This window comes from Erinaceus europaeus, chromosome 9 (genome assembly GCF_950295315.1).
Source record: "Erinaceus europaeus chromosome 9, mEriEur2.1, whole genome shotgun sequence".
Lineage (NCBI taxonomy): Eukaryota > Metazoa > Chordata > Mammalia > Eulipotyphla > Erinaceidae > Erinaceus > Erinaceus europaeus.
Window position 1 is genome coordinate 111,844,128 of NC_080170.1, and position 27,804 is coordinate 111,871,931.

At 45.3% G+C, this 27,804-nt stretch overlaps 1 protein-coding gene across 4 annotated transcripts in view; it reads left to right on the forward strand.

Moving 5' to 3' along the window:
- The window catches only part of DGKG (diacylglycerol kinase gamma), a 273,168-nt gene that overhangs the window by 106,090 nt on the left and 139,274 nt on the right, over positions 1–27,804 (forward strand). For 3 of the 4 annotated variants that reach the window (XM_007519772.3, XM_060198558.1, XM_060198557.1), the window contains 8 exons: positions 3,305–3,421; positions 4,821–4,913; positions 7,057–7,116; positions 9,351–9,430; positions 10,513–10,587; positions 15,824–15,909; positions 21,423–21,512; positions 23,395–23,555. In XM_007519772.3, the coding sequence (XP_007519834.1) occupies positions 3,305–3,421; positions 4,821–4,913; positions 7,057–7,116; positions 9,351–9,430; positions 10,513–10,587; positions 15,824–15,909; positions 21,423–21,512; positions 23,395–23,555 (762 nt within the window). The remainder of the gene's footprint in view (positions 1–3,304; positions 3,422–4,820; positions 4,914–7,056; positions 7,117–9,350; positions 9,431–10,512; positions 10,588–15,823; positions 15,910–21,422; positions 21,513–23,394; positions 23,556–27,804) is intronic. The other variant, XM_007519774.3, reaches the window with a different exon arrangement.

The following is a 27,804-nucleotide window of genomic DNA, read 5'->3' on the forward strand; positions in this document are numbered from 1 at the left end:
TTTATTTGATTTCTTTGCTGCCTCGAGAACCACCCTAAACTCATCCCATTCACCCATCAATCCATTCAGCATCTCCCTGGTATCTGTTCTGGGCACTGTGCTAGGATGCAGACTGTAAGATGGCCCCATCTGTGTAAGCTGGCAGGGTAGAGACAGATGTGTGGGGAAGTGCAGAGGGCTGAGATGCACAATAACAATAGTGCCATGTGGGACCTGCACACAAGGCACTAAGGAGGAGATCAGGGAAGATCTTACAAAGAAGGTGACATTTGAGTTGTACCTTGAAATCAGATCAGGGGAGTTTTAAATGACATCAAAGAAAACCAGTCTTCCAAAGTAGAAATCCTAAGGGCAGGGACATGGAGATATGACTTATTCTAGAATCCATACTTAGTCTGGGGTATCTGGGACCTAGGATGCTTGATCCACCCTTAGAGAAGTTGTAAGAGTTGGAAATGAGTTTTTTGTAGAGCTGAGAGACCACTGAAGAAGACTGTCAAGCATATGAAGAGATGTTTAGGTTTGTGAATTAGGTTAGTCACTCTCACTGTAGTGTAGGGAAGAAATCAGAGGTAGGAAAAAAAAATCTTCCAGTGGCTCAGGCAAGAAAGAGAGTGTGTTGCTTTGGGCAGCTAATTGGGGTGCGTTCTGACAAGTCTGCTGTAGTGAGTGGCCCTTGGTGATGCTAATTGTTGAGTTTTTGATTGCCCTGATGCTTAGGTGGAGAAGACAAAGAGAGAATTTGAGAGAAAATTTGAAAGTACCACCATCACAACTTGATGAGACAGATGTAGGGGGTAAAGGATAGAAAGAAATTAGGAATGGCTCTCCGTAACCTGGCACATTGGCTGGTGGCTTGCACTGAACTTTGAAATAACCCGTCCTTAGAGTGAGCAAGAGAAGAGCATGCTGACTTTCTACAGTGGCAAGAATGCATTGAGAAGTCTGAGCCAGGGTGGGAGTAGTATCAGTAGCATTCAGTGCACCCCAGAAGGACTTGTGGAAGAAAAGGCCACCTCCAAAGACACCATGCATGCCTCATGAGACACCACATCGCTTCTCATCTGCTCCACGTCACGTCCATACACACACCTCCAGTGTCCATGCCTTTCACCAGGACACACAGTGTACTTCCTAAATACAAGCACCGAGTCTACATTCTGGCCACTTACCACACAGAGAATGGAGGGAGGCCACTGAGGAGACATGAAAACACAATCACGCAACCTTCTAAGCTGCTAGGCACAAGTCAAGCCTTCACCAGAAGAAAGGGAGAAGGCATTGTAGTGTCAGGAAACAATTGTGGACTTGGAGTCAGAAGACCTGGCTATGAGACCCTGCTTGGCCACTTACAAACATTGGAACCTAGGGCTGTCACTTATCCTCTCTGAAACCTCAGAGAGATAATGATCTCAAAGTTCAGTGTGAACATCTAGATGACAAATCGATCCATTTTGTTTATACCCTCAGGGTTAGGTGGCAGAAGGTAAGAAAACACAAAATAAGCATGACACGATTCTAGAGCCACAAGTTTACCAAAGTCCTCTTCATGGGAGAAGATAGTATCTTAATCGACAGGTGCTTTAAAGATTTTATTTAATACAAATATGGATGCTGTAATGCAATTATTCCTTGTGTTTACAGCATTGGGCTGTGATTGACACTTTAGTCCATGTGCCCATATTTTCCCTGAATCTATAATCACTCTTTTCTCCTGGTGGAAAGTTTTAAAAAATCTTTCAGAATTCTAGAAGAGATAACCCCAGGCTCAGCCCCCTCCCCTCCAGTCTATTTCATGGACCATTTTGGTTTGTATGCACAGAGAAAGGGGCAGGGCTCCACCTATTTCTCAAATTCTGAGATGCCCTGGGGCCAGGCTAGCGGCTAGCGGGCAGAAGAGAGAATCCAGGAACTCATGGCAGCATGGTAATACAATTCTTTATTCACATGGGAACGCCTCAGAGTCAGGTGTGAGTTAAGCGAGTTAAGCCACATGGCACCAAACCTCAATGGTCACCTCCCACTTTGCACGCCAGCCCTTCTCCAGGTCGGGACACCAGAGAGAAAAGAGAGAAGAGGAAGAGAGAGTGAAACCAGGAACAGAAGTGGGCTTTATAGGGTAAAAACTGGCAAGTCGGAAATGGCTAGGAAAGGGGGTGGAGAGAGGCAAAAGGCATGCTGGGAAGGTGGAAGTGTCCTTAGCAACTGTTGCGATGGTTTAACTGGTGGGATTAATTAATACCCTGCAGGCAGGGCAGGTCTTGAGGTAGAAAGAAGATAGATCAAAGGTGTGGATCTTTCAGGCAAAACGATTATGTAAATAGACCATAGTGTCAGCAATGGAGCAGAGGGGGGGGGGGTTCTGGCTTTAAGGCCCGACACCCTGGTATCATTTCCTCACCAGAGAACAAGTACAACAAACTCTGTAGAGAGAGATGTGAAAGCCACCAGCTGACCCACATGTATTTCTCTAGACTTCCTCTAGCTTTCTGCTGTAGTGCCTCTTAACCCTGGCTGCATATTACAATCACCCAGTGTATTTGAAAGCATGATGATGATTACCACCTAAACACAGATAGACACAGAGAGAGAGAGAGAGAGTTTCTGACTTGTTTGTTCTAAACTGTGGGCTGGGCAGTAGAACTTCTAGGGCTTTCTTAGATGGTTTTAATAGGCAGTTAAGGCTGCAGCTACTAGCCTATAGAGGTAGGGCAAGAGGTTACCCATTAGTGAGCACTTCCAAAGGGCAAGGACTTGCAAGTTTGCTGTCCAGTTTAATCCTTCCAACAAGCCCATAGGTGATATTTAACATGACAGTTTCTACAGTTGAGACTCAAAGAGGTTCAAGAACTGGCCAAAGGTCTTCCTGCTTCAGAGTCGACGCTCAGTGACTCCAAGCTGTTTTGCTAACAGCCCAAGCACTCCTATGTTCCCCTGTATCACACTGCCTTCCAGGAGAGGGCGCACACAACCATGTGACTTGGTGAGATCTGCAAGACAGAGGGCTGGACTGTCAGATGAGAGGCTGTTCAGAGTCATGCTGTCAGGGTGAACTGATTATTCCAAGTGCAGGCAAAGTGGTTTTTCGGTCTACTTTGTTTAGTATGATGGCAGTTAGGCAAGGAAGGTGAATATCAGAACAATTCAGTAGAATGACCCAACATCCATAAGAGTGTCCACTGATCAGGAAGCAGCCCTCTGACCTTCCCCTCGATGTGCTCCCCTCAAACCCTTCTCCTCAGGTCCAGGACCTGGGGGTGTGGCTCTGCAGCCTTCCCTGGCATCCTCCCCTTCCCTCCTGCAGGTGATGCAGCACGCGTGGGTAGAAGGGAACTCTTCCATCAAGTGTGACCGGTGCCATAAAAATATCAAGTGCTACCAGAGTGTCACCGCGCGGCACTGCGTGTGGTGCCGGATGACGGTGGGTTGGCGCCCAGGTGGCCCTGATTCTCTCCAGTCTGCTTTTTTTTTTCTCAAGCTGCAACCAGGGAGTAGAGGATGTCCCACCAGAGGATAACAGAATCAGGGGAGCAAGGCCAGAGGCCCCACAGCACCCTCCCCTTTCAATGCTCTGAATCTAACAGGGCCTTCAATAACCCATCAAGCTACCTAGAGAGAGTTTACGTCCAGAACCAGGGGAGCAAGGACTGATTAAGAAATTTACCCCACTGTGTATGTAGCTGAGCAACTGGACAGCTGGCTAGATCAGGCTCTGGATGGTGGCCCAATCAGTAGAACTCACTTATTACCATCCATGAGGATCTGAGTTCAAGCCCCCAGGCTCTACCTGTAGAGGCAAAGCTTCACAAATGGTGGAGTAATGCTGCAGGTGTCTCTGCTTCTCTTTCCCTCTCTCTGTCTCTCTACTAAAAAAAAAAAAATGAAGTGTTTCCCATCTGCTCTTGCTTCACAAGAGGTGAATTAGGTCTGCAGGTGTCTGTCTTTCTCCCTGTTTATCTCCTCTCCCCTTCCCATGTCAGTTTCTCTCAGTCCTATTGAATAAAATTGTAAGGGGAAAAAAAAAAAAGGTAAAAGTGGCCACAAGAAGCAGTGGAATATGCCAGCACCGAGCCCTGGCAACTAAAGGAGGAAGGAAGTGGGGAGAAGGAGGAATAGTAAATGGCCTCTGGGAAGAGTGATGTTTCGTCGGCACCAAGCCCTAGCTAGCAATGACCCTGATGATAGAAAGAAAAAAGAAAAAAAAAGAAAAAGACCCACAGTAGGCTTAATCATTAGCATTCTTCCTTTACCTGGGTATCCTGGGGCATGACCAGAGTGGGAAAGAAACTAAACACCAAAAATCCCAGCGCTGGAAAGTGTCTGAGGAAGACACACTCCTTAGCGTGGTCCCCACTGCCTGGGCGACCAGCCATGGCAAAGGTCCTTGGCCTCTCTGGCGTGTCTCCACCTGCCTGTGTCTGGTGACCTTAATCTGGTATCAGCTTCAAAATGGATGTGTCCCCAGATCAGTGTCTAGAATTCCCGAAATACAGGGGTTGAACTGCAGGTTTACTTCCATCCTCCCATAAGTTTGAAACACAGGATCACTTCCCTGATTGACTCTCAGGCTCTAAAGAGCAAATATCCAAGGGAGGTTCTGGAGTGATACAGAGTTACAGATAGAGGGCCATAGACATCACTGTATTTCTTTGCCTGCAGCAGACACAGCACCTCTACTGTACACGCACACGCATGTACACGCGCACGCACACGCACACACACACACAGAGTTACATTGCAGAAAGGATTACAATTACAATGTCAGGATTTAGGGAGACACTAACCAACTTGCCTCTCATCTCCACTATTTTTTCCTGCAGTTCCACCGCAAATGTGAATTGGCGACGTTGTGTGACGGTGGGGAACTCAGAGACCATATTTTGCTGCCCACCTCGATCTGCCCCATCACCAGGGTGAGTGCTGCAGCACCCCTCCCCTTCACTCCAGGGCTCCTGTCTCTCCAGGATGGTATGTCAGACGTAGCATTCTGCCATTATCTCTCAGAGGGATTGGATTCCATGACAAGCTACGAGATTTATGTGTTTAGTACAAATTGAAAGAGGGTCAGTGCTCCTCCAGTGCAATTGAGAGAGTAGTCCTTTGTCTACACTGGCTCCACCTGCTGGATATCCAGAACCAAGCACTCTGAGACGGCCCTCCAAGGTGGAAACAGCAAACGGAAGACAACTCAAGGACTTTTTTCAAATCAAACTCTAGATACCTTAACTCCCCTCCTCTCCCCTCCCCCATCTCTCTCTCTCTCCACCCCCCTTTCTCTCTCTCTCCGTCCCCCCCCCCCGTCTCCCCCTCCTTCCCTTCCTCCTTCCTTTAGTTGCCACCAGGGTTATCACTGGGGCTCAGTGCCCGGATACGCAAAACCATCGGTCCTGGTGGCCATTTTCTTTTACCCTTTTTTTTTCTTTCTATTTTTTTTTAAAAGAATATCTATTTTATTTAATTTTTTTATATTTTATTTTATTTTATTTATTTATTCCCTTTTGTTGCCCTTGTTGTTTTATTGTTGTAGTTATTATTGATGTCGTTGTTGTTAGATAGAACAGAGAGAAATGGAGAGAGGAGGGATAGACAGAGAGGGGGAGAGAAAGACAGACACCTGCAGACCTGCTTCACCGCCTGTGAAGGGATCTGCCTGCAGGTGAGGAGCCGGGGACTCGAACTGGGATCCTGACGCTGGTCCTTGAGCTTAGCTCCACCTGCGCTTAACCCATTGTGCTACAGCCCGACTCCCTCTTTCTATTTTTTTTTTAACGATAGGACAGAAATTGAAAAAGGAGAGGGAGACAGAGAGAGGGAGAGAAATGCAGACACCCGCAGACCTGCTGCACCTCTCATGAAGGGCACACGCATGCGGATGGGGAGTATGGGTACTCAAACCCAGACCCTTGTGCTTGGTAAATGTGCATTTAAATGGACCATTGCGGGGGGGGGGGGGGCTTCACTGCTCCACTTCAGTCTTGAAGATGTGGCCAATTCCCACTGAGTGCTCATATCTCACTCTTAACTTGACCAGCTGATCCTTCTTTAATGAAAACATGGAGGAAAACCACTTGACTGTGGTTTTCAAAGTTTGAAATACAGAAGCTGTGATTCCAACAAGTCTCCTGCTATATATCTAAATAAGAAGGAAGAGTTTCGTGCCTCCAAAAGATATGCACAAGATACATCAGCTTTTTAAAACTGGAATAAGCAAATAATTAAGCTGAGGTCTGTTTCTGTAGTATAATACTACATTGATATGGAAGGCGACTGTGCTTAGATCCAAAAATCCACCATGGACAATCTCAAAGATAAAGTGCTGAACAAAAGAACCCCTATGATTTTATTTATGTGAAATTCAAAAAGTAGGCATATCTGGAGTCACAGCAGAGTCATGCCAAAAGAGGTAACTGTTACAAGGGCATACAAACATGCAAAAACTCATCAGGCTATAGAGTCAGACTTGAGCATTTTATCACTTTAGGAGAAAAGGATCAGCAAAACAAGTTCAGGGCTGGGGAGAAGCATAGTGTTTACACAAAAGGATTTTCAGGTCTAAGGCTCCAGAGGTTCCAGGTTCAGTTCCCAACATCACCATAAGCCAGAGCTGAGCAATACTCTGGTAAGAAAATAAATAAATACATCTTTTAAAAGCAAGTGAACAAAACTAAGGAAAAGATTTGGTCTGTATCCCATCCAATTAGAGAATGTCAGTTGAAGAAGTCAGATCGCAGACCTTGTTTCTCAGCGTGCAAGCTTCTAAGTCAACAAAGTAGATTTCTGCCAATTTCAGCAAGTGGTGACAGAGGCCTGGAGAGTCCTAAAGAAACCCAGGGGAACATTTCCTTTTATAGATCCAAGGCTCTGCTCTGAAAAGTTCCTCTTCACACTCTACTGGTTTTCTGTTTTCTTCCTTTATGTTAACCATTTGTTTTTCCTCTGATCTCTATTTTTATATTAGTGTGAGTGTGAGTGTGTGAGTGTGTGTGTGTGTGTGTGTGTGTGTGTGTGTGTGTGTGTGTGTGTCAAAATATACTTGTTTTTCCTCTTTCCTTATAGGACAAGCCAGGTGGGAGTTCTGATGGCAGCATGACATCCAAGGGCGACCTTGTAATGCAGGTACCTCAGCAAACCAAGCCCAGGATTGGGGGGTCTAGAGAAATAGATCGTCACTTTTGCTTCTTCATATGATCAGTTCTGTCACACAGGACTCAAATCGCTTTATCAGGGAAAATAATAATTTATAAGGCACTCGTTAATATAAGTACAGTTTATTACATGTCTATTTTTATCTTGACTTATTTATTGGATAGAGACAACCAGAAATTGAGAGAGAGAGAGAGACAGATGTAGCCCTGCTTCATCACTTATTAAGCTTTCCCCCTAAGATGGGGACTGAGGCTTGATTAGTACAGTTTCTTTTTTTAGTGTTTTTTAAATTTTTATTTATAAAAAGAAAACACTGACAAAAACCATAGGATAAGAAGGGTACAGTTCCACACAATGCCCACCACCAGAACTCCGTATCCCATCCCCTCCCCTGATAGCTTTCCTATTCTTTATCCCTCTGGGAGTATGGACCCAGGGTCATTATGGGGTGCAGAAGATTGAAGGTCCAGCTTCTGTAATTGCTTCCCTGCTGAACATGGGCATTGACAGTTCGATCCATACTCTCAGCTTATCTCTCTCTTTCCCTAGTGGGGCGGGGCTCTGGGGAAGCGGGGCTCCAGGACATACTGGTGGGGTTGTCTGTCAAGGAAAGTCTGGACATGTTAGCACCTGAAACCCGATGGCTGAAAAAAGAGTTAACATATAAAGCCAAACAAGTTGTTGACTAATCATGAACCTAAAGGTTGGAATATTGCAGATGAAGAGTTGAGGTGGTCTCTGTTTTGTAGCTAGTTAGTGGTCCTATTTCAGTTATATTCCAAAGAGCCCATGACTATACTAGTTTTTTTTTCTTGATCCTAACATCTGATATGCAAGTGGATCCAAGTTATTGTGTGGGGAGATGATGTCATGGCTGGAAAAAGGACCAGAAAGCTAGATCAGGGAAGAGAATAGTTCCCAAATATGGGAAAGGTGTATAAATATTGTTGACTGTAAACCGCATAGATTTTTAATATTTTTATTTAGTTGTTATTGGACACAGACAGAGAGAAATTGAGAGGAGAGGGGGAGACAGAGAGGGAGAGAAACACAGAGACACCTGCAGACCTGCTTCACCACTCTTGAAGATTTCCCCTGTAGGTGGGGACTGAGGGTTTGAACTTGAGTCCTTGTGCACTGTAGTAAGTTCACTTAACCAGTTGTGCCACCGCCTGACCCCTTCTTTTTTCTTGTTTAATATACATTTATTTGTTTTTGGATAGAGACAGAGAGAAATTGAGAGGGGAGGGGTGAGTAGAGAGGAAGAGACAGACACCTGCAGCCCTGCTTCACTGTTTGTGAGTCTTCCCCGCCTGCAGTTGGGAGATGAGTGCAGCTTCCTGTCTCTCCACGATAGGCACCTGTGCACCGCTCCCACCAACAACTGAAGTCTTTCTCCAGCGGTAGATAGCATAATGATGATGCAAGAGACTCTCATGCCTGACGCTTCAAAGTCCCAGGTTCAATCCTCCAAACCACTATAAGCCAGAGCTATAAGCAGTGCTCTGGTAAAAAAAAAAAAAGTCTTTCTCCACCACCATGCACCAGATCCCCAACCCCTGCTGGCTCCCCTTCTACTTTCCCCTTTTAGAGGAGGTGGACATTTTTTTCCAGCCTCTGGACTATGTGTGGCCACCACACCGCTGGCAAGTGGTGAGAAGGGAGGTCACTTGATGCTGTTGCTGTCCTAATTGGCAAGTTAGGGACAAGTTACACAAATATGTAATATGTGGGTGGCCGGGTGGTGGCACACCTGGACACCTGGTTAAGAGTACACATTACAGTGTGCAAGGACCCAGGTTCAAGCCCCTGCAAGGAGAAAGTCTCACAAGAGGTGAAGAGAACTGCAGGTGTCTGTATCTCTTCCTCTCTATTACCCATCCCCCTCTTAATTTCCCTCTGTCTCTATCCAGTAATAAAATATTTTTAATTTTTAAAAATTTAATACTCACCCCTCTTAAATAATAACAAGAATACTGCCTAAAAATAGACAATTGGTTTTCAGAAAATGCCAAGGTTTCTCCAGAATGTGATCTGCTCAAATAAAGGCTATTAAAAGCAACTAATAATGTATTTTAATGCTGTTTAAAGAAGGAGGGAGTAAAAAATAAAATAAAATAAAATAAAGGAGGGAGTAAGGGACAGAGAGAGGAAGGGAAAGAGAGATAGGCAGAAGCTAACTCCTTTTTCTTTTACCTTTTAAGTATAAGATCATTCCCACACCTGGTACCCACCCCCTGCTGGTGTTGGTGAACCCTAAGAGTGGAGGAAGACAAGGTGAAAGGTATGTTCTCATCTTTTTCAAAGTGGAGAGGCTAGGACAGCCATGCTCAGGGCCTTTCTTCCCCTTGAGCATAACAGAATAAACCATAGAGACATGCAAGCCCGGGTTCAAATCCCATTTACTACTTGAAGACCTTGTTGAAGTGACCTGACTTATATATGGTTTATTCCTCTGTAAAATAACAACTACAACAACAACAATAATAATAATTTCCCCCCTCTCATAAGTTGTTGGGAAAATTAGATACACAGGTCTGGTCACATGAGCCATTATAATGGCTCCCAAAGTCAAACCAAAGCCTGAGATAGGTCTCTTTTCCCTAGGCTCCCAGTTATTTTCACTTTCCAGCCCCTAAGAAGGTGGCATGCCCATCTCATCAGTGAAGGCCATGTCCAGTCTGCTGGAAGCACTAAGAGTGGGAGGAAAGAGGGAGCTTGGGCAAAGCAGCACAGTCTCCCAGTCCTGGTTCTGGGGGTCTTGAACAGACGATACAGTGATCCAGGTTTAAAGCAGTAAGTGGTGTTCATACAAGAATTCAGGACCCGCCTCAGTCCCAGAGGAAGCACTCCCTCCCGAACTGATCAGATGAGCCCTAACCAGAAGTCAGGACTGCCAGCCTGGGTGTGGCTACTGCCCCCAGCACTCCTCTCCCCAATCCCACCTCCTGCACTTCCTCCTGATTCCAGAATTTCAAGAAGTTTGCCATAGAGGTTCCTCTATACCTTAATTCACAAAGGACTGAGTCACACTATTGAGATTTTAGACAATGTGAGAGAAGATCACCTTGAAGGAAAGGGTCCTTTAGAAGAATGAAAGGTTTGTTCTGTATCTCTGCAAAGGGGTTGCTCCTGGGGTTGAGAAAAAAAAAAGCTGGACGAAGGGGAGACCTTGAACCAGAGGAGGGCCTGGGCAGTGCTGAACCTGGGACTTTAGGGGACAGAGAGCTTGCATTCAGTCTTCCACACCTCTGGGATTTAACTGTACCCACATTCTCACCATCAGTGGACCCCAGAAGCATGTGTCGTACTGTGAGGACCCATAATGACATTCTCCTCTGTCTGTTTCTCTCTGTGTTTCCATAGAATTCTTCGGAAATTCCACTATCTGCTCAACCCCAGACAAGTCTTCAACCTGGACAGTGGGGGCCCTACTCCAGGGTATGGAGATACAATTTTTACTCCTTTTTCCTTTTTATTAATTTAATTATTTTGGATAGAGAGAGAAGAATTGAAAGGGAAAGGAGAGGTGAAAAGGGAGAAAAAAAGAGAGACCCCTGCAGCTGTTTCACTAATTATAAAGCTTTTTCCCCTACAGAAGACTCAAGCCTGTGTCCTTATGCATTGTATATTTTGTAAAGATTGGCCCCACAATCTTTACTTGTTATTTCTCCCCCTCTAAGATATTTTCCTTTGTTACCTTTTTTGTTTGTTTGTTTGTTTGTTTAATACTTTGAATATGCCATTCCAGTCCCTCCTTGCCTCTAGGGTTTGTGCTGAAGCCCTGAAGCTTCTGTCTTTCTATGTGACTTTCTTCCTTTGCCTGGTATCCTGCAACATTTGTTTTCCTTGTTCCTGGTTTTGGATAGTTTCACAATGATGTGTCTTGGTGGGTGTCATTTTGGATTCAGAATTTAAGTTATGCGTTTACCTTCTTAGATTTCTATATTTTGAATGTTGCTCAAGTGTAGAAATTTTTCTACTAAAATTTCTTTGAACGTGTTCTCTACTCCTCTCTCCTCCTCCTCCTCCTCCGAGAATCCAATAACTGATGTTTCTTTCTGATGGTGTCTGCTGTTTCAGAGAGAAGTGTTTCATTTTTCGTAAACCTTTTCTCTCTAAGAGTTTTAAATTCACAAAGTGTGGTAATTGTGTCTTCTCTACTTTCTTACCTCCACCTGAACCGCATTCAGAGTGTCCTAAAGGTCCTGCAGTTACGTAGAGAGTTCTGTTTTCTTTTGTTTGTTTGTTTGTTTTTCCTGTACTTTGTAATACTTCTGTAAAATGATTACTGAGTTTTTGAATCTTAACTTTAGTTTCTTGGAGTGATTTCATAATGAGTTTTCTGAACTCTGTCATTTTTTCTTGATCTGTGTCTTTTTGGTCATTTGGGATTTCTGTCATTGCTGTCTGTATTTCTCAATTTCCACTTTTAGTGGGCTTTTGTTGTTGTGCCAACAGGAAGTGCTGTGGCTAAGGTGTTCAATTTTCCTGTTTATATATCTTAATAAGGGAGGGGAGATTTTACCCTGAGTCACCAGGCTGGGTCAGTGTCCGTGATGTCACTGTATGGTCTCCCTGCTACTGTTCCAGCTTCTGTGAGGCAACAGCATGGAAACTCAGGAAGTCACAGTTGTAAGTTGGTGAGTTTTTAGGTGATTTGTTTTCTGTCTAACAAGGCTTTGTTACCTAAACTCAGACCCAGAAGTGCTGCAGCTTAGCTGCCAATCTCCCAGTTTGGTGCCAGCCATCCCTGAACACTGGTTTTCAGTCCTGGGAATCACTCTTATCTCCTTTACTTTGGTTTTTTTGTTTTCTCCAGGGTTATTGCTGGGACTCAGTGCCTGCACCACAAATCCCCTGCTCCTGGAGGCTATTTTTTTCTTTTCCCTTTTGTTGCCCTTGTTGGTTAACATTGTTGTGGTTATTATTGTTGTTGTTATTGATGTCGTCATTGTTGGATAGAACAGAGAGAAATGGAGAGAGGAGGGGAAGACAGAGAAAGATAGACACCTGCAGACCTGCTTCACCGCTCATGAAGCGACCCCCCTGCAGATGGGGAGCCGGGGGCTCAAACCAGCATCCTTATGCTGGCCTTGTGCTTTGTGCCATGTGCTCTTAATCTGTTGCACTGCCACCCAACCCCCCACACCATATTTTTTGTTACTTTTATCTCTAGATTTGTCCTTGCTTTCATTTTAGTTTTTCTTTTCCTTACTACTCTCATTGCCTCTTGGGGGGGGAGGAGGGGACAAAAATCTCAGGAAAACCCATTAAGACTAACTCTGGGGAGTCGGGCGGTAGCGCAGCAGGTTAAGCGCAGGTAGTGCGAAGCACAAGAACCGGCATGAGGATTCCGGTTCAAGCCCCCGGCTCCCCACCTGCAGGGGAGTCATTTCACAGGCGGTGAAGCAGGTCTGCAGGTGTCTTTCTCTCCCCCTCTCTGTCTTCCCTTCCTCTCTCCATTTCACTCTGTCCTATCCAACAACAAGGACAACATCAACAACAACAATAATAACTACAACAACAATAAAAAAACAAGGGCAACAAAAGGGAATAAATACATAAATAAAATTTAAAAAAAGACTAACTCTGGAAAGTAACCCCCTCTATTTTATGCCAGAAGAAAGCATTGGTTCTGTAAAAAGGAAAAACTGCATTCGTCATCTGTTTGATTGATAGGAAGGGCAGGCTGCTAAATTGATTTAAGTTATTTGCAAGGGGTGTTATCTGGTGTCTTCATACTGAATCATCAGGGAAAGAAGGAAGGCATTTTCTTTTTCACTGTCAGTAATTGAGAAATCTGTACCGCGACTCCGTTCTGTCATGTGTCCTGTGGTGCAGACATTTAAAGATCTAGATAATTTGTTAGTGAAATCCCTTTTTTTTTTTTTCCTGGATTCCTCAATTGAGAGGTTATTATGTACGGGCCCTTCATAGCCCTATCTCCTCTTGCCATTTGCCTAGTGGCTATTTTCACTAAGGGAGAATATAAGAGAGGAGGGAGCGCCAACGAGGAGAGATAAGGCAGCCTCTGTACAGCTTAAGTGACGGTATAAAGTAGGGGAGCGGGTCCTTGTGTTATCACGAGTACTTTGTACGTCCCTAGAACCATGTCACCCAGGCTTGGTCTTCTTACAGGAGCTGGTGCACTAGAGACATCTGCTGGCCAGCCTGGGCAGGGCCGTCTCCTTGCCGGGGCCACAGGTCCGTGCCACAGGAAATTTGCCCTGCACACCACTACATCATCCAAACTCTTCAGCTGCCTTTCTTGTATGGGTTCAGTAAGACCCTCAGAGAGGCTGGAGTAGGAACTATCAAAAGGGAGTTTGCCCTGGCTTCACTAGTTTGACACAGAACTCCTGTTGGTGGCGGTGATATTGCAAGAACCCAGTAAAAGAAGGGATGTGGACTGCAGCACTATCACCTCTGCCATGCTTTACTCATAAAACTGATTTCAAAACAGAGCCCGTCTGCTGCGGGTGCCATCCTCATCGTCACAGAGTCTATTTCTGTTCCTAAGTGACTTATGACAGAGCTGCAACCCACAAGTACTGTCACGAGCAGGAAGCATACCATACTGTCTTCTGGGGGCATTTAATATTATCATACATTTAAGATTTAATTGAATTAATAGTGTTTACAGTATTATTCTGTTGTATATTTTAACATTAACATTTAGTATAATTCATTTAATATTATTATACAGCTTAACCTCAGCAGCCCTAAATTGCTCTTGCCCTGGGTGACAAGCCTCCCAGCTGTCTCTGGGGCCGCTGTGTCCTGAATGTCTCTGGTGTGAGTGTCCATCTGACATTAGACAACCTCTACTCAGAAACCACTTCGTGCAGGAGAGAGAGAGAGAGAGAGAGAGAGAGAGAGAGAGAGAGATCTGCAATTCCTGCAGAGGAGAGAGAGAGAGAGAGAGAGAGAGAGAGAGAGAGAGAGAGAGTTCTGCAAGAGAAGAAGAGAAGGAATGTTCATTTTCTTCACATGTATCCATGAATTTTACGACCCCTGGTGGGCAAAGGAAGTAATACATACCTTCGGCTTTTGTTTCTCAAGTCCCACCCGACATATTCCCATTAGTTCTAAAGCAGAGGTCCCTAACCTTTTCATGCCAGGAAACCATTTGATGAGGCCTGTGGACCCCCTCCCTTTTCAGGACATACATATATATTTTTATTTTTTTTCTTTATTTGGGGATTAATGTTTTACAGTTGACAGTAAATACAGTCGTTTGTACATGCATAACATTTCCCAGTTTTCCACATAACAATACAACCCCCACTGCTCAGCTTTGGTTTACAGTGATGTGAGGGATTGAAGCTGGGACTTTGGAGCCTCAGGCATGAGAGTCTCTTTGCATAACCACTATGCTGTTTATCCCCACCCAGAATAATATTTCTTAATGCTTCAAATGAATATACCATGACCACAGAAACTAATTATGTTAGAAAAACCGGCTGTCAAAAATATACAAAAAAAATTTGAGCTGTGGCATATGTGTAGCTTACAAGCATGATAGATGGAAAGGTCCAGGGGCAAGTCAGTCTAGTAACAGTGGTGATTATAAATGATAATGAGAGAAATAGACCACAACTATAATAAAACATTAAAATTCCTGTGCTTTCAATGACTATCAGAGCTACAGGTATTGTCAGCGCCTCTGTGATTTCTTGCCTCCATTTGTCATTGAAGAAGACATTCACTTTCAATTAGAGTTTAGACAAGAAGGTAACATTTTCCTCTCCCAAGTTTATGGTCCTCTGGATTCTAACCACAGACTACTGGGAGGTACATAGATGATGAAGGCTCCTGTAATTAAATAGAATGAAGATCCAGGGAGTCAGGTACATTTCACTTAAAAGAAAAGTGAAGACACAGCAGAAAGTCAGATAGGAACTGAAACACTGAGAGAATTGCTAGAATAACCCCCCCCACACACACTTTTTTATATGCAGTGAATGTTGAGTTGGAGTCTCCTTATACATGGGTGGCTCTTGTATAGACTTCTCTTTTTTTTTTTTTTTTTTGGCCTGCAGGGTAATCACTGGGGCTCAGTGTCAGCACTATGAATCCACCACTCCTGGTGGCATTTTTTTCCATTTTATTGGATAAGACAGAAAGAAATTGAGAGGGAAGGGGAAGATATAGAAGGGGAGAGAGAGCGGGGTAGATAGCATAATGGTTATGCAAACAGACTGTCATGCCTGAGCCTCTGAAGTCCCCTGCACTATACCATAAACCAGAGCTGATCAGTGCTCTGGTTAAAAATAATAATAATAAATAAATAATTTTTTTTTAAATAACAGAAGGGGAGAAAAAAATAGACACCTACAGACCTGCTTCACGAACACTTGTGAAGTGACACTTCCTCCCACCTGCAGATTGGGAGCCAGGGGCTCAAATCAGGATCCTTGCGTGGATCATTGCACTTCATACTATGTGCACTTAACCTGGTGCCACTGCCCGTCCCCCTAGACTTCATTTTATACTCAATAACATTGCTTAGTCAGCTCTAATTCTGGAGCATTACGATGACCCTTTCCACCCCTAAAGGATTCAAGGCCACAACATACTCCCAAGGAACAAGGGGAACTCTGACTCAAGGACTTTCAGATGTCAACAATGACCTGGTCCACAAAGCCACCTTGGTCTTTCTTTTACTTACCAGATTGAACTTTTTCCGAGATACTCCAGACTTCCGTGTTTTGGCCTGTGGAGGAGACGGAACAGTTGGCTGGATTTTGGATTGTATTGGTAAGAACGGCATGGGAGGGTCTTCACTGTTTATATATAGCAGGGGTATTTAAAGAGGAAGGCAATTTAAAAAAGAAAGAGAAGTGAAACCGTGTCTTGATCATTGTTGCAGCTACTCTTGGACAAACTATCTTGTGACAAAATATCTGCTTTGAGTGGGAAAAGGAAAGACAGTAGAAGGGTTGGCACGGATGCAGATGTGATCACACAGGTTTTGTGTCAACAACACCTTCCATTCTTAGGGTGTGGGAAGTGGCAGGATAGGTCAGATTAAGTGGGAAGGGCTCCAGGAGGGGAGTGGTGTGGGATTTGGACTTAAGCAGATCCACAGTGGATAAAGGCCAGAGAACTATGCATATATGCACAGGCTGGGGGAGAGGATCACCTTCACGTGAGCACCTGGACCCTGAATCTACAAATTGCAAGCCAGTATGAGCAAAAAAAAAGTGGGGGAAGGCAGTACTTGGACTGCCTGGTATGCTTAGAAAAGGAGGCAGTGGGGGGGCCAGGCTGGCACTCAGGAGACCTGGGTTCTGGTCCAACCCAACCCCATCTTTGGACACATTACCATCAGTAAATGCTGCAGACTGATTCTGAAATTCTGGGATAGGGATATATTCATAATCTGTCCCTGGAGAATCCAGATAAATATTGGGACATTGGCTGTAAGAACAGGAAAGTATTCAAAAGAATTTCTGGAGGAGAGTATTTATTCATATCTAAGCCCTGGACCACTCTGGTGTTTCCATCATTCATCCACAGATACTGTCTATGCACCCAAAATAGGTCGGTGGCAGAAGATGAGACAGAGGGGATACAGGGTTGGATCAACAAGACAATGGGGTGTGGAGAACAGTTCTCAGGATACAACATCCATACTGGAAAAGCCAGAGAGGGCATGTCCCATAATGAGAAACAGGCAGATGTAGGAAGCCCAGCTAAGAGGTAAAAATCCAAGAGACCGGGGGCCAGGTGTTAGTGCAGTGGGTTAAGCGCACATGGTGCAAAGAGCAAGGACTGGTGCAAGAATCCTGGTTCGAGTCCCAGCTCCCCAACTTCAGGGGAGGGGGGGTCGCTTCACAGGCGGTCTGCAGGTGTCTATCTTTCTCTCGCACCCTCTGTCTTCCCCTCCTCTCTTGATTTCTCTGTCCTGTCCAACAGTAATAACAACAATAACAATACCAACAACAACAAGGGCAACCAAAAAAGGGGGAGGGGGAATGGCCTTCAGGAGCAGTGGATTTGTAGTGCAGGCACCGAGCCCCAGTGGTAACCCTGGAGGCAAAAAAAAAAAAAAAACCAAGAGAGAGGGGATCATGATGTGGACCACAACAGAAAAAGAGGCGTTAGTGAGAAGTGGCTTGTGAGGATGGAGTCAAGAGAATTTGCTGACAGACTGAATGTGGCAGGTGAGAGGAAGTGAAGAGTTGAGGAGGGGCCAGGATAGTTCCTCTCATAGTTCTTCTCACTGAAGCACTGTGATGAGTGGCCAAGGAAGCTGCGGTCTGTGTCCACAGTGGAATAGTACTCAGCTGTCAGAAATGACAAAGCCTTCTCTTGCTCCCTCTTGGCTTGAACTTGAGGAAATCATATTAAGTGAGATAAGCCTTCTGGACGGTGAGCACTGGATGATCTCATAGGCAGAAATGAAGAAACAAAGAAAGGGAAAATCCATAGTGAAAGTTAGACCAGTTGTAGTCTACTTACTGCAGCCAAGCTGAAGACTCTAAAGTTGAAGAGGAGAAAGAATTGAGAAAGGTTCAGGGGTGCAGGAGACAATGGTGGAGGAAAACATCAGTCAGTGGTAAAAGCAGTTCCCGGACACCGATTCTGGGGAGATAAGAGAATGTGCTCATGTGACAACTATATTGTTAATCATTATTTTCCTTAGTAAAGTGATTTTATTAAAAAAGAAAAGAAAAAGGTGGGCCTGGCTATCTGGACAGGAAAAGGAAGGGCTGGACTTGCATGGTTCATAACTGATCACCTGGGAGGGTGGGACCCACACAGCACACCTGCCACCTTAGGCTCCCCCACCCTGCTCACTTTGGTTTCCAAGGATACAGCCCTGCCAAGCAGCCACCCACACTCTCCTGTCACCTCAAGCTCTGGAGATTTTTGTAGGAGGAGGAAAGCACCCTCTAGGGGGCAGGGAGAAAGTGATTGGCACAAAAAGTGGAGAGCTGCAGAACTGGAAGTGCTTGCACGGTTGCCTCTCTGAAGGAGAGTAGGCTGTGGTGAAAGGTCGTACAAAATTTATCTGCAGGGGGCACAGGCATCAGAAGCTGCTGGAAATGAAGAGAAAGACAGAAAGCAAGGGAGGAAGGAAGAGAGAGACAGGAACTAAGGGAGGGGAGGAAGGGAGGGAGGGAGGGAGGGAGGGAGGGAGGGAGGGAGGGAGGGAGGGAGGAACGAGCGAGCTAGGGAAGTCATCTCAGATGGTCTGCTTTCACAGTTAGTGGAACCAAACAGCAGAAACAGTGGTAGAAGGAGTAAGAGTAATGTTCTTTCATTCGTTCAAGAAATGCCAAAGTATTTGTTTATTCCTTCCCATCACATTCTGGTCCTCTCTCTGATCCATCCTCCACCTACAGCCAGAGTGATCTTTCCTGTTGGTTCATTTTACTATCACACCCACATAGTCAATGACTGCCACCTCTCCAGATTCAAAGGAGGTCTCGAAACTTTACATCAGGCTCAACCTGACGCTGTTGACTGGCTACGGAAGAAGGGCAAACGCTAGAAGAAGAACTATCACATCTGATGTTTTTAAAGATGTATTTGTTTATTGAATGTGAAAGAATATCACATGAAACAGAGCAACAAGCCAAAGCACCATTCTAGTACATAGGGTGCTAGAGACTGAGCCAGGTGCCTCCAGCATGAAAGTCCCGAGCCATGCCGGTTGGGCCAGTTCCTCGGCCACATGTATGATACTGTTGAGAGTAGTCATTTGTGAATGTCAGTGGGTTCATGAGATATGTAAAGTACTTCAACGATTTTCCATTTATCTTAAATGGAAAAAGGAAAACAAAGACTCTTCCAGTGATCTGCAGGGCCCCGGCAGTCTCAAGTCTGCCCGCAGCTACACCCCCTATGTCATGTCTCCATCCCTTCTCACTCTAGACTCCGGCACCTCCAGCCCCCTGCTAGACACCTGAGGGCACCAAAGTCCCTTCCATCACCTTTGCAGGAGCTGTCCTTCCAATCTGGTCTGCACCCTTACCTCTGTCTGGCCAGATTTTGCCTTAGATCTTCTCAACCAAAATGTGACCTCTGCTGAGGTACCTTCCCTCCCAGCCTTCTAGCTTCGGTCCACCTCACTACGGGGCCACACTCCTCTCTTGTCCTGTATGAGTGAAGTAATATGTCATTTATATGATACCAATGATGGCACTTTCCCTCTCAAACAGAAGTACCAGCAATGCCTGAGGCACTAGTCTTCTGCCCAGTGTCAGAGCCACACACTGAGCACAGGCCCACAAGGCCTCTGTGCCGGTACATGTGTGGAGAGACTTAATTAGTTTCCCAGGAGGCTGCAGAGCATTCAGACTATACCACATACACTGTCAGTACCCTGTAGGATATTCAAATAGGAAGTGCATTTCTCTGAAAACCTCCCTGTGGCCGAGTGACACAGGTAATCAACTGTGATTTTTCTTTTCTCATATATATATTTTTAAAAAAAAAAAAAACAATTTTAAAAATATTTATTTCTTTATTTATTTATTCCCTTTTGTTGCCCCTGTTATATTATTGTTTTCGTTGTTGTTGGATAGGACAGAGAAATGGAGAGAGGAGAGGAAGACAGAGAGGGGGAGAGATAGACAGACACCTGCAGACCTGCTTCACTGCTTGTGAAGTGACTCCCCTGCAGGTGGGGAGCCGGGGGCTTGAACCGGAATCCTTAAGCTGGACATTGCGCTTTGTGCCACCTGCGCTTAACCTGCTGCGCTACTGCCCGACTCCCATATTTTTTTTATTTTTGTATTTATTTATTGGATAGAGACAGACAGGAATTGAGAGGGTAGGAGAAAAGAGAGGGGAAGAAAGAGAGACACCTGTAGCACTGCTTCAGCACTTGCAAAGCTTTCCCCCTGCAGGTAGGGACCGGGGGCTTGAACCTGGGTCCTTGCACACTGTAACATGTATGCTCAACCAGGTGCACCACCACCCACCACTGCTCAGTTCTGGCTTATGGTGATGCTGGGGATTGAACCCCAGGCTTTGGGACCTCAGGCATGAAAGTCTTTTAGCATAACCATTAGGTTTATCTCCCCGGCCCAGTAGTGAGATCATCAGCTGTGCTAAAGAAACACTCTGGGGAGAGCCTGGTCCAGATTAGAGCAGCCAGCAAGGAGCTTCCCGGATGCAACACTGGTACTAACCCTTGAGAACTTATTCCTTTAGGTATTGAAAAGCTTTAGGCAGGACTGCCATGTTGAATAGAAGGCAGGATGTGAGAAGGAAGAGGCTAGTGAGAAAGGCAGAGCCTGCAAATGCCCAGTGTGCGTACTGAGGGGTGACAGGAACCACAGCTCAAGGGAATGGGGTCTGTGGTGAACAAATGCTGCTGGGTGGTGGCTTGAGCATTGCCCTCCTCCATCTTGAAAGCATGGAGGCTACACTCAGAGGATGTAGGATGGTGGGAGGACAGAGAGGAGGCTGTTGTGGCAATACCAGTGGGAAGGGATCCTGTCTCTGAGTTCAGGGTCGCCATGGGGATGGGAAGCAGAGATTGCCTGGAGGTATATTGAGGAGATAGCACACAGAAGTTTGTGTGTGTATGGATGCAGGCTTCCAGCCTCAACACTGACAGAACAGTTGACCTGATGAGTTAAGGACCACAGAAAAGGAGCAGATATAAAGAAACCAGGAAGTCTTCCTTTTTTTTTTTTTGTTAGTGATTTAATAATGTTTAACAAGATTGTAAGGTAATAGGGGTGCAATTCCATACAGTTCCCAACAACAGAGTTCCGTGTCCCATCCTCTCCATTGAAAGCTTCCCTATTCTTTATCCCTCAGGGAGTGTGGACCAAAATTCTTTATGGGGTACAGAAGGTGGAACGCCTGTCTTCTGTAATTGCTTCTCCACTGGACATGGGATGTGGGCAGGTTGATCCATAACACTGGCGGGTGTGGGGGTGGAGGGGTGAATCCTTCTAAACAAAAGGTACAGCTTGAGCAGAGACAAGGAGATGAAGAATAGAGAAGAACTTTGAAAATTATAGTGATTTTCAGAGCAGAAGGGAACACAACAGAAATTTAGGTGGTGTATGTTGTGAGTTGTACACACACAGATACAGATGTGAAACTATACCCCTGAAATCTTGGCATTCTATAGACCAGTGCTAAACAACTAATTTTTAAGGAAATAGTGTGTTCACCATAGTGGGAAGTACTCAGACAAAGAGTGTTATGGAAGGGTTCAAGGATCAGTCAGAGGTAGCGAGATAACTGGGACTGTCTACGCTCCCACAACATAAGTATCTCTTCTTTTGCTTGGGTTGCAGATAAAGCCAACTTTACAAAGCATCCACCGGTGGCTGTCCTGCCTCTTGGAACAGGGAACGACCTGGCCCGGTGTCTCCGCTGGGGAGGAGGTAAGTGTGCATACGGTTGGGTTGCACAACCCTGCGTAGATGTGTCAGTGTGCAGGGGGCCTCTTTAGCATCAGGCTGGACTTCCTGATCAGGGACCTTGTGGTACAGAGTTATAACTCAATATAATAGTTATAACTTCAGAGTTATATCTATTCCATGACCATATTCCAGAAAACTATATTAAGGCCTGTGCTCTCTCCCTCATAATACTCACCACCATCATGAAGCTGTGACTTCAGAGCCTTCCTCCCCCCAGTGGAACATAGGAAACAATGGAATAGAGTTTCATTTTTTTTTTCTGTAGTTACCCAGCCTAGTAGGGGCCCCACATAAGAAATTTTTTTTGTTTTGTTTTGTTTTTTGCAGAAAATTCCTCTGCTCTAAGTTACCACTCTTCTGAATTAAGACTCAGAATACAGACTTAAAATCCACATCATCTACAACGATTCACATCCACCTTCCAGGGAAAGGGGACAGGAGTTAAGGAGAACTTTGGAAAGTGCCGCAGCCCCTGTGTAGTTTAGACATCCTCTAGAGAGAGGGGGGAGTTTAGGTCAGCATGTGCAATGGGCAGATTAGAGGGCAGGTCAAATTGGGGTGGGACTCCAGAGGGCTGATCACGTTGGAGAGTTGGTCATCCTGTGCTCTGGGCACCTATGCAACATAGCTTAGCACTGAGTTCATACAGGAAGCCAACCCTGTGCTCCCCAGTAATCACAAAACCACCAGCTACATAGTATCTATGATTGCTGTCTTCAGAGGAGTCCCCTTCCGTGCTAGCCAAAGCTCTGACAACTAGGAAATTCTCTTTCAGGGTACCCCAAATGGAAGCAGGAACATGAAAGTGTTGACAGGGAAGGCTGTTTCCCCCACTAACCTCTCATCACTTACCATTTCCCTTCTGTATTAGTTTTCTATTGCTGTGTAACAACTGATCAGACATATGTAAGAGCTTCAGACATTCACTGACTGCCTCACAGTCTGGTAGGTCTGAAGTTCAATGACCTACTGACTGGGTTGGGTTCTCTTTCCACGACATTGCAAGCTAGAATCTGGGTTTTGGACAGGCTGTGCTACACACTGAGTACTTGGGTCAGGGGGGTGAGGGGAGGGAAGAGGAGGGTCTATTTCTAAGCTCAGTCAGGCTATGGGACAAACTCAGATCTTTGTGGTTGAAGGATGGAGGTGGCTCTTTCCAGGACAGTTGTCAATGGTGACCACTCTCAGAATCTGGAAATCTCCCACATTCCTTGCCAGATGGAGCCTTCCATCATCAAAACTGGCAGCAGTCAAATCCATATCCAAATCTGAATGAGTTTCTCAACAGAAAATCCTAGTCCTTGCTGACAGCTCAACCTGATTTGGTCAGATCTACCCTAGGTAGTCTCCCTTTCTTGAAGTCAACTAAGCCATATAACATAATCATGACAGTGAGTATGCCATCTGCTTCCTGCGTCCTAGAAGTTTGGCAAAGTGTTTTTGTTCCTCAAGGGAGTAGAAGTAATAAAACCCATCTCGAAATTCTGCCTACCATACAGTCCATCTCTGACATGATGCAATCCTGCACCAAATCATTTGTGCCCTACATACCACTTCCCAACCATTCAGCCCACTGATTCTCCAAGGTTTGCTTTGACCACATAATCCTGCTAACCTTGGGTCAGCACCTAGCTGTTCCCCTGCTACTCTGTCTTCCGAATCTCCCTAGCTTCTTGTCCTCTCTCTTTCCATTAGCTCAAAGAGCCTAAGTATCTCTGACCCACAGACACATGGAGAGCTCTCCTGATCACAAGATGCCCGAGGGGTTCCCAGCCCCGATCTCTGTACAAGCAGCAACCTAGCCATTTTGTTATGGGAGCAAATATGCTACTGTGTTCCACAGGTTACGAAGGGGGCAGCCTGACAAAAATCCTGAAGGACATTGAGCAGAGCCCCTTGGTGATGTTGGACCGATGGCATCTGGAAGTCCTCCCCAGAGAGGAGGTGGAGAACGGAGACCAAGTCCCATATGACATCATAAACAACTACTTCTCCATTGGTGTGGTGAGTTAGCCAGGGCTCACCTTTCTGCACTCAAGAGACATAGTTGGAGGGGCAGGAAGGGTGCTAGTCTCCATTGTCCCCTCTAGATCCCTATTCTTGTCCCCACTCACCCCGGCCTTGACTTGGGTCCAAGGATCCCCCCATCTGGCCTAAGCTAAGCATGAACACCTTGGCAGTACCAACCCCTACCCTTGATTCTGGAAGAAATCTCTTCTCTATAATTTCTACTAACAACGGAAAGATAGAAGGCCCTGTAGCACCAGCGCTACACAAATGAGATTTCACTGCTCCCTGGTCAACTTGTTCTTTCTGTTTATTTGGGAAGGGACACCACAGCACTGTAGTCCTCCCTCCCCCCCCCCAGTGCTTTGGCAATCACGTGGGGGACAAGCCGAGGCTACAGATATGACAAGATACACACCCTACTGGGTGAACTGACTTTCAACCCCTAACGAGACTTTTTGAAAGACGTGTTTACCCTTTGGTTAATTTGAAGAAGTTAAAGGGAGGGGCCAGGTGGTAGCACACCTGGTTGAGTGCATGTGTTATAATGCTCGAGGACCCAGGTTAGACCCCCCCCCAGTTCCCACCTGCAGAGGGAAAGCTTTGCAAGTGGTGAAGCAGGGTTGCAGGTGTCTCTCTGTCTCTCTCCCTCCCTGTTTCCCACTTCCCTCTCGATTTCTGATCATCTCTATAAATAAAGATTTTTAAAAAAAGAAAAAAGAAGAAGTTAAAGGGAGGGAAGAAAAAAAAAACACCAAAAATGAGCCAGCAGGTAAGGTGAGGGGGAAACCGTGTAAGCTTTCAGAGTTGGGAATTCTGATCCTCCAGGGAGGGCTGTGTGATCCCACATCTGCCTGGCCGATTTAGCTCTCAGAACCCCTTCCCTCCTGTCTCTCTCTGTCTTGGCCCCACACTGAAAGTGCAGCTGAAGCTTCAGGAGGATCCCCTTCCAACTGAGCTTGGCTCCCCACCTCCAGCCCTTGGTGCTCCCAAAGCTTTCAGTGAGAAGCCCATCACACACGTCTGAATTCAACTAAAGGGATTGGTTTAACGTGCCTGTCTCCCTCCTCCCTACACATGAACTCACACTCATGTACCCCTATACACACATACATGCACACACACATACATGCACACACACATGCACGCACACACACATACATGCACATGCACACACACACACACACAGTAAGAACAATGCCACATTCTTCCCAGGATGCCTCTTGCTTCCCTCAGCTCCCAGTGCATCTGTGGCAGCTCTCTTTTTTTTTCCTTTTTTCTTTTTTTCTTTATTGGAGGATTAATGTTTTACATTCAACAGTAAATACAATAGTTTGTACATGCATAACATTTCTCAGTTTTCCACATAACAATACAAACCCCCCACTAGATCCTCTGTCAACCTTTTCCAAGACCTGTACTCTCCCCCCACCCACCCCAGAGTCTTTTACTTTGTTGCGTTATAACAACTCCAGTCCAAGTTCTGCTTATTTTTTTTTCTCTTTTGATCTTGTTTTTTCAACTTCTGCCTGTGAGTGAGATCATCTCATATTCATCCTGTTGCTTCTGACTTACCTCATATAACATGATTTCTTCAAGCCTCATCCAAGATGTGCTGAAAATGGTGAAATCACCACTTTTAATAGCTGAGTATTAAATAGCTTAGTATTCCATTGTGTATATAGACCACAACTTGCTCAGCCACTCATCTGCTGTTGGACACCTGGGTTGCTTCCAGCTTTTGGCTGTTACGAATGGTGCTGCTATGAACATGCGTAGACACAGGTCTTTTTGGATGGGTGTGTTGGGTTCCTTAGGATTCGGCATCTCTCTTAGTTTGTCTTGCTGAACTCAGCTCCTGGTCTACAGAGGAGAGGTAGAAACTGTTGGGGGCAGGGTGGCGAAGAAAGGGACCAGTCATTTCCATGGACACAGCACAGGGTTTGGGAGGGAGGTACTACAAAGACACTAGTGTGGACTGAGCATCCACTGCGTATGCTCCACTATGCTAGAATTTAGATAGAGGGTCTGGTCCTAGCAGCAATCCTGTGGGCGTTGTTTCCACTCTCTGTATATTACAGAGGAGACCTGAGGACACTTGACTAGTAAGGGGTAGAACCGGCGCGGGAAAGTCAGCTTCCTTCCTCTCTCTCTCTCTCTCTCTTTTTTATTTCTCTTTTCTTTCTCGTTTTCTTTTTATTTTAACAGAGCACTGACTGCTAAGCTCTGGCTTGTGGTGGTGCTGGGCATTGAACTTAGGACATGTGAGGCTCAGACATGGAAGTCTTTTGCAAAGTCGGTCTGTTATCTTTCCAGCACCTCTTGCTCTCTTTTCTGTCTTTGGACTTAACACTTGTCCAGTTTGCAATTTGCTGCTCAATTTCGTAAGCATATGAGCCTGTCCAGACCAATCCTCTTGCTCCCTCTGTGTGGTATCTACACACGTTAGCCATGTACACCTTGCCCCTCCTGAAAATGTTGGTAGTTAAAATAATTTTTTTAAAGAAAGGAAAGATGAGAGGGAGCTTAAGGAAGAGCAAGCTTAAGAAAGGGGCTTTGTTTTTTATAAGAAGCCTAAAAGGAGAACCATGGAAGAGGAAAGGATTAAAAATAGTAATACCCTATATTTACAGGATTTAAAATTTGCCATATCTACAGATGTGACTGTTATGACTGCACCCAAAGGCATTATTATCTCCAAATTATCTGAGGAAATAGAGTCAGACTAAAGGATTTTCCTTCATTTTCTGACTCTTAATCCAGCGGTCTTTTTCTATTACTAACACAAAAGAGAGAGGCATTGTTGGACCCACGGTGAGGTTCTGAGAAGATGGAGAAACTGAACTGGGCGTCAATCCTGGGGCTTCTATGACTAAACAGTGCTTCTCTCTCCATCTCCCTGACCTCAGTCAGGGGGAGACATCTTTCCCTAGTCTTTACCAATTCCTCATAGTGACCTGGGCAGAGCCCTCCATCCTCTTGTCAGCTCTCTTCTTCTGCAGCACCTTCTCTGATTCCACTTCCCCGGAAAGGAATCACTTGCTACAGATCAGGTGGCTGAAAGGTCTGGTTTGGAGAACTTCTAGAGCATGGGCTTTGGTCTATACAGTTTAACAAAACCACCTGTCTAGTATAGTAACCAAGAGCATAACTTGCTAGCACCGACTACCCACTACACACAAGGCACAGTTCCCTGTTGGTTGGTATCATCACCATCCCTCTGTATTTCCTAGAAAGGAACTGTAACTTAGATACAGATAGAAGCCCCAATTGGTGCAGGAGTCATTAGTATTGAGCTCCAGGATACACTAACCTGTGGATCAGTGAGCACAACCCCTCCACCTTCCTCTTGCCAAATTCCATAGGACTGGGGTTAAGTGGTGGGGAGTGAACTCAAATCTTACTGTGTGGTGTCTCACCAATGCTGTCCATCTAGATTGCCAATTCCACCCCCTTGACATGTCTTGATTGGTCTTCTAATTCAGTGGGTCTTGGCAGGTCTGGGAATTTACATTTCTAACAAGCCTCTGAGATCATTCTGATGCAGGTAATCCCAACCTCATCTTTAGCAATGAAGACTAGGAAGTGGTTCTTCACAGGTGCAGAAACCAGAACTGAGAAATGAGGAAAGAGAGAAAGGAGGGGAAAGCCAGAACCTTGGGAAAACCTCCCCTTAACTTGATAAACAAGTCCCTCAACCCCAAGAGCCAATGATTTTAATTTATTCTTACAGATCAATAGGAAAAAAAGAGGAAAAGAGAATAGAGGGTAGGAAGAAAGGAAAGAGGATAAGCTAACTTTCTCCCCCGTAAAAAATACAGAGTCTCCACCCCCTCAGGAGTCAACCTATTTATCTGTCCTAGTTGAGGTGTAATAACCAGTCTGTTCATCTTCCAAAATATGAAGGACTTCAGAATCTGTGCCTCATGACTTTTTTCAAACACCCTCAGTTCGTGCGTGTTTAATATTTTATTGGAAAGCAGCAAGCAACCAAAATTGTTTTCCTTTCATTGGTGTGCCCTTAGCCTTCTCTCAATAAAATGTTTGCAGGGCTTGTGTGCTCGCTCTTTAAAAGTTGGAAAGGCAAATTCTTGAGAAAACAAGTAACCAACACACGACCCTAACAGAATCTGGAGCTGACATTTGCGGAAGCTCTCGCTCCCTATTTGACTTCCCAAACTTTGTAAGAGGAGAAGTAGGTATGTAAACCAACCCACAGTCTTACTTCCTAGGATGATTAGAGTCG